Below are 7403 nucleotides of genomic sequence, written 5' to 3' on the forward strand. Positions count from 1 at the left end.
CTTCCCTATTGATATACGAGGAAACTTGCTATGACTAGTGTTTGATAAAATTTGACAATTTAATATTTATTCAATTTGGTAATCAAGTTTAATATGATTCGACTTTAAAAATAGACTAACAATTATGTAAAAACCTACATAAATATAAGACTCGATTTTTAACCAATTCGAAATACATGATTTAAAATTAACCCAATAACTAAATGAACACCTCTTACTATGAGGATAATCCTTAGCTATTCCATATGGAAACTTACTATGTATGATTTCAATTTTCCATCTTTCTGAAGTTTCATTATCTATATTCCCTCTTTGTCCATCTCATATTACACGAATTATGTTATAGTATAGGTAAAATTTAATAAAAAAAATTAAATTGAAGAATATATAGAATAAAAATAAAGCGTGTGATAGAATTAATCGGTAAAGATGGAGAAAGAATACATTTATAAATGAAATTAAAAAAAAAAGTGAAATCACTACTTAAGAAAATATAAAATAAATAAGATAAATTAAATAGAAAAATACTGCAAATTGATAGTGAGAAATTAAGTACTATTTATTTTTTATAATCAATATAGTGATTAATTGCTCTTCAAAAATCAAAGATACCACTCTCCTATTGTCCTCATGATTTAAGAAGTCAAACTATCATTTATTTTAACTTTAGAAAATTACTACGTTGAGTTATGTTTATTTTAAGGATTTATAGTAAATTTACTTTTATTTTCTTGGTCTTTTAAATTTAATTTATATTTTTATTTCCCTTTTTCTTTCAAAAATTTTTTATATTCTTTTATTTACCATTGAAGTAGTACAAATACACATTTATTTGTGAATACTGTAGTATATGTTAAAATAAATAAAGAGAACAATAACCCACTAATATTCTATATGTAGAAATTTGAAAACATACTAGTAATTTGCTTACTTCAATTATCTCATGGTTTTGATAGTTATATTGAAAGGTCAATGTAAACATTTTCATTACTTGAAAACCTAGCTAATATTTTCCAACTAGCTCTAAAAATGTCTGAGACAGTACTACTCGATAAAACAAATTGGTACATATTATTAGAGGTATTCAAAACAGATTTGACAACTCGATATTTACTTGACTTATTAATCAAATTTAATTTGACCTGACTTAAAAATAGATTTACAATTATGTAAAAGCTAATTCATATAAACACAAGACCTGAATTTAAACTGATAATCTGAATTAAATAAATGACCCAAAATCAACCCAATGAGCCAAATAAGCACCTCACACCATTTTACACTTTATATTTTAATTTGTTAAGGCTTTCCAATGCAAAAACACACTTTTAGAAGGCATTTTATGCAAATAAGCCCTTTTTTGATAGCTATAAGATGCCCAACATTTCTCCTCTTTTCCTCAAACAAAAAACATACACTTTTTCCTCTTTACCTTTTTCCTATAAATTCTCTCACTCCATCACTTTCTACAAAACTCAAGTAAAAGAGAACATACATAGCTTCATGCAACAATGGCTATTGATTGCATGACCAACATAAATCCTACTCCAAAAACCCACCAAATCTCTAAGGACCAAAACCAAAATAATCCACTTATATTTGATGCTTCATTTCATAGCCATCAATCCAACATACCCCAACAATTTATATGGCCAGATAATGAAAAACCAAGCACCATTAACCCTGAAGAATTATCTGTCCCTCTTATAGACCTCCATGCCTTCCTTTCAATGGATTCTCCTCAAGAAGCCATGGAAGTTTCAAAGCTCATAACTGAAGCTTGTCTTAAATATGGTTTCTTTTTAGTTGTTAATCATGGTGTTAATCCTAAATTAATTAAAGATGCCCATGATTTAATGGATGATTTCTTTCACCAAACTTTAACTCAAAAACAAAAAGCTCAAAGGAAACTTGGTGAGCATTGTGGGTATGCTAGTTCTTTTACTGGTAGATTCTCTTGTAATCTCCCATGGAAAGAAACTCTTTCCTTTAACTTTTCTCCTCAAGAACGTTCTAGAATTGTTGAAGATTATTTCAAGAATAAATTGGGTGATGAGTTTAATCACTTGGGGTAAGTTAAATTAAACTAATTAAGCTAAGGTTTATTACTTAGCTTGCCTTTTATTTCAACTTTGAACAAACGTATGTTATAATCACAAAATTTCACTACTCAACTTTTCTATTCATAAAGAAGAATAAAATTTAATTAAAGTGTGACAAATATTTTGTAGAAAGTAACTTTTTACATTTTGACTTTCTTAGAAAATCATAATTAATTAGAGTTCTAATGACTTTATTACTTTCTAATAAAAGTAAATTTTTTATCTGAAAAAAAATTAAAGTAAATTTTTATATGAATGATACGGTTGCACACATATTTCTACATATTTACTGAACCAATTTGGTTGCTATTTTTTTATATATATTAATAGAGTATATAACATAATATATACCACATCCGTTCAGAAATATTTGTTGCATTATAGTTATTGGCACTATTCATCGATCAAGCTTATTCTATATACTGCGACTAATATGTAAGAAAAAATATAGCCAAGTGGATCTCTTTTAATCATCTAATAGCATACTTTCATAATATTAACTTTTTATAATTTTAAATGTATATAATTCAGTATATAAATTATCAAAATAACACGTTGAATTATAGAAATACATATTGTAGCCTTAAAAATCAGTTTAATCTAATAGTTGAGGTTTGAATATACGTTATATAGGTAATAAGCTTAACTTAATGATTAAAACTCCAATATTTCATTTGCTACACTCTCGGACCATGGTTATGACCGAGACAGGTCTGAGCTTAGATTCACTCGTTAACTAAAATGGAAGTAAAATTGTATTTGTTATGAACAGGAAAGTGTACCAAGAATATTGTGAAGCTATGAGCACACTTTCAATAAAAATTATGGAGTTGCTTGGTTTAAGTCTTGGAGTAGGAAGAAGATATTACAAGGAGTTTTTTGAAGGCCATGAGTCGGTCATGCGCCTCAACTACTACCCGCCGTGTCAACGGCCGGACCTTACGCTCGGCACCGGACCTCATTGTGATCCGACTTCTCTAGCCATTCTACACCAAGATCAAGTTGGTGGTCTTCAAGTGTTTGTCGATGGGAAATGGCGTTCGATTCCCCCTAATAATAACGCTTTTGTCGTCAACATTGGTGACACTTTTATGGTACGTAATATATATATATCATCCAATAATATGTCATTTGTCTCTTATCCTGATAATATTTTCTTTGTCCTAATATAATCCTCCTCCTATCTTTTAGTTTTTTCCACTTATAGTAGTACTTAGGATTTTCAATTATTAATTTAACTTGAAATTGACCTAATATTTAGTAAAATTTGAAAATTATAAGTTGTATACTTCAAAAATATTAGCATGTAACTTATTATGACCCCATTAAAAAATTTGAAAAATATTCTATATTAGGGTAAACCAACATAAGTATCTGACCCGTTTTGATATGTAAAAACAATTATAATTTCAATTCAGTTTTGATATTTTGGATTGGTATATTAAGTAATTGATGTAAAAAGAATACTTTTTAATATTTTTGATGATTTAATTCACAAGAAAAAATTTAAAATTAAACTTAATAAATTTAAATTGACTTAATCAAAAATTAATCTGATTCTTATATTAAAAAACAACTCAACTAAAAATAGTCCAAACTATAACCAACCCAATTACAAACCCTTTTAACATACTCCAAATAGTAACACTATATAGTAATACTATAACCAACCCAATTACAAACCCTTCTTCACAAGCCGCGAGTTGTTTTAGGATCCGTGATCACTACATTTTGCTCAAAACACACACTTTGCAACCTTAGGATATTATCAAATTAATTTATTTGATTTAATTTTCGATGACTATTATACGCTCTAAATAACAACATATTTGATATAGAAATAATGTTAATTAGTAAAAACAGGAAGGAAATTAATTTAACTATGAAAGGGACAATATAATCTTGTAATAGGTTTGAAATCCCTTACATGACACGTTCAAGATCACTTTTTGTATAGTATTTGGAGAAATTTGATTTTGTGCTTTTAATTCCTGTAACAAAAAGTAACTTTTTAATAAAAATCCAAACTTGTCAAAATTTCCTAATTTTTTTATCAAGAAATATAAAAAAAATAAAACCATGATAAATTGAAAAAACATACTTTTCAATTTATTGATGACTTTGTAAAAAGAGAGTAAGCTTTTTAATTTATACATGTTCTTTTCACTTTTAAGTGATTGATATGAACTTAATCAAACTAAAATATAATAAAATATTAAACATAATAAATAATTAAGTTGAAATACAACATATTATTGCATTGTTAACAAGGTTTCAATTTTCTCCACCTATATCAATGGTAATTTCTCTCTTCCCTTTGCCTTTAGAATTCTTCAACCTTACCACGATAAAAAAGATTAAAAATTTAAAATAAATTACTCTTGACTTTGATTTTAATATTTGATTTTCTATTTATTATTATCTTAGGGTTACATATAAAAATAATTTTTCTAATATTTATGTTGATGATATTGTAGGCACTAACAAATGGGAGATACAAAAGTTGCTTGCATAGAGCAGTGGTGAATAGTGAAAAGCCAAGGAAGTCACTAGCATTTTTTTTATGCCCAAACAAAGATAAAGTTGTTAAGCCACCAAGAGAACTTGTAGATAATGAGAACTTCCCAAGGGTATACCCTGATTTCACATGGCCCATGTTGCTAGAATTTACACAAAACCATTACAGAGCTGATATGAACACTCTAAAGGTCTTCTCTGAATGGATTCAACAACAAAAAAACTCAACCAATTGAAAAGTGACATATGTTGGAATTTCGCTCTTATTTGATAAACTTCTTCGTTTTTCACCAGATCCTAATTATAGCTTTTATGAACGAGATATATTCGATATGATCCACGACTATCATAATGTTAGACTTCCTCATGCAATTGCTATTCAAGAAGGGAAAAGATGGCGGTATCAAACCAATGATAATTTTAATGATGTTTGATAATATTTATAGGCCAAAAAATAAATAATTAAAAGGCCATTTTGAGGGATTTTGAAGAATTTTATTAAGATGCAATTAGTAGTTTTTTTTTTCTTTCTTTAATTATTTATATAGGATTATATTAGATTTTAGATTAGTTGAGTTTTATAAGAACCAAAAGATTTAATGACTAGTGAGTGCATTGCATCTTTGAATTTTCTTGTATAAAATTTTTATAATAATTTATTAATAATATGATTATGGAGTGATTTTGGATTTAAAAAACCATAATAAATATGTAGCTATTAGGTTTAGAGATATCATAAAATATGTTGTTTTAAGCACTTTGATCAAATTTGGTTGTGATATTAATATTCCTCTTACTTGATTATTTGATTGTGACAATTTCCGTCCATATCCAACAACTTTATAATATACAAAAATCCTAACTCTTTATTTTCTTTTCTCCTTAAATATTCACAACATCTCTAACTACATAAAATAAAAGTATGTTTTGTAGTTATTAATATAAAGACAAATTTTATGATTAAATTAGATTAATTTAAGACAAAAGTCCCTTAAACACACATATTTCTATATTATTTGCATCTAAATTAGCTAGCATGGAGCTATGATATCGAACTAATTTAACTAGACAATAATTAGTAGCTAATGCGAACTCAGTATATAAATATATAAAGGTCGGTATACTAATAATCTCTACATGGGTACATGCAAAAACAACTCGATTATCTATTTTTGATAAGTGTTATATATTATTCAATTTATATAAAAAAGGATTTTATCAAATAATTAGAATCATAACCTAAATAAGGTCGAGCCTAGATTCTCATGATTAGTAGCTAACAAGACCTCAAGATTTGAAAGTTTTGAATTGATTGGGTATAATTTACAAGTCATGTGAGTTGGTGAAGTTCATCTTACAAGCTAGAATATCTTCAAAGTAATGAATTAATTTCATTTTGGTAGGGTAGTGACTAGTGAATTTAGGTAAGAGAACTAAAAAGCATATTATTTTTGCACAAAAGTAGAAGAACATATAGTATATGATCAAGATGCTAATATTTTGAGATTGTCATATTGGATAGCACATGAAAATTGGACATATGTTAGTGCTATTCGAATTCAGCCAACCCATCCATGGCCTTCCATTTTTAGTGGGAACTTTTTCACCTATTGAGTCTTGGAAAGCCACATATATGTGGTAAGATAATTGGAATACTCATCAAGGCTATCTATATATATATATATATATGCATGTCAAGAATTAAACTTTATTTTTGAAATGAAGTGACTAGTCATCAAAGGCCTTTCATGGATCCTTTAAGTATTTTTTTCTCACTTTTTGACATTTCAAAATAGAATAAAATTTTTAGAATATTTTGAGAAAAAAAAATCAAGACTTAAACTTGTTTGAGTTAGTTGAGTATTATTATATATTAGATACAAAAATATCTTTGTTAATCTTTTTTTATTAAAAGTCAAATAACTTTTTAAATTTGTTTATTTAAACAGATATGTACCATGGAAGAAAAAAATTAGTCTTAATTTCCATCTTCATATATAAAAAGGTATGTAATATCTGTCAAGGAACCAACTCAACCAAAAGCTTAAGCTGATGGTTGAAGCCCCAGGATATGTTATATACTCTAACACGCCCCCTCACACGAGAGCCCTTTGGGCTAGAAGTGTGGATGCAACACATGTTCTCCTCATACATGGTGCTCAATATTCCACTTTGAATGAGGGGTGGTTGAGATTCGAACCCGTGACCTTTTGTCACATTGGCTTCTGATACCATGTAAAGGAACCAACTCAACCAAAAGCTTAAGCTTATGGTTGAAGCCCCAGGATATGTTATATATACTCTAACAATATCAAACTTTTTTTGAAATCAAGATTAATTTATTGATAAAAGAGTTATACAATATCTACATCGTAATTAACAACATACACATACATAAAAATTTAGATCAATTAACAATCTATAATAAAGAAACCATGATCCTTGTAGAAGATAACTTTTTAATTATTTTTATATCCAATTATGGCTTTGTCACCCTAATTAAAAAAATATCCACAAATAATAAATATTAAAATTTAGGACACCAAGTTAGGTGAACTTAATTAAAAGAGTGTGAGCAAAATTTTAATTTATAATTTTTCTATAAATTAAAAAGTAAAAATTATTTTTGATAAAGGTGGAAAATAAAAAACATATTTATTAACATTCCGTGTCTATATTATTTAGAACGGTTATTAATGAATCAGCATAATTAATTAGTTAGGTGACAAAATGTAAAATCCTTACATGCCCTATATGTCATTAATAAAATCAGCTTGAGCCGTT

The 7403-nt window shown here is 27.4% G+C and overlaps 1 protein-coding gene across 1 annotated transcript; it reads left to right on the forward strand.

Annotated features, from left to right (window-relative positions):
* Nucleotides 1-1341: 1341 nt before the first annotated feature.
* Nucleotides 1342-5243, forward strand: LOC130807027 (gibberellin 20 oxidase 1). Its single transcript, XM_057672309.1, has 3 exons — nucleotides 1342-2071; nucleotides 2875-3196; nucleotides 4580-5243. Exons 1-3 carry the CDS (start codon nucleotides 1512-1514, stop codon nucleotides 4853-4855), a joined length of 1158 nt encoding a protein of 385 aa, XP_057528292.1. The 5' UTR covers nucleotides 1342-1511; the 3' UTR covers nucleotides 4856-5243.
* Nucleotides 5244-7403: the final 2160 nt, after the last annotated feature.

The sequence above is a fragment of the Amaranthus tricolor genome, chromosome 2 (genome assembly GCF_026212465.1).
Source record: "Amaranthus tricolor cultivar Red isolate AtriRed21 chromosome 2, ASM2621246v1, whole genome shotgun sequence".
Classification (NCBI taxonomy): domain Eukaryota; kingdom Viridiplantae; phylum Streptophyta; class Magnoliopsida; order Caryophyllales; family Amaranthaceae; genus Amaranthus; species Amaranthus tricolor.

Coding starts and splice junctions, on each gene's coding strand:
- LOC130807027 (XM_057672309.1), top strand. CDS start 1,512: ATGGCTATTGATTGCATGACCAACATAAATCCTACTCCAAAAACCCAC. Junction 2,072..2,874: donor GATGAGTTTAATCACTTGGG/GTAAGTTAAATT, acceptor TGTTATGAACAG/GAAAGTGTACCAAGAATATT. Junction 3,197..4,579: donor ACATTGGTGACACTTTTATG/GTACGTAATATA, acceptor ATGATATTGTAG/GCACTAACAAATGGGAGATA.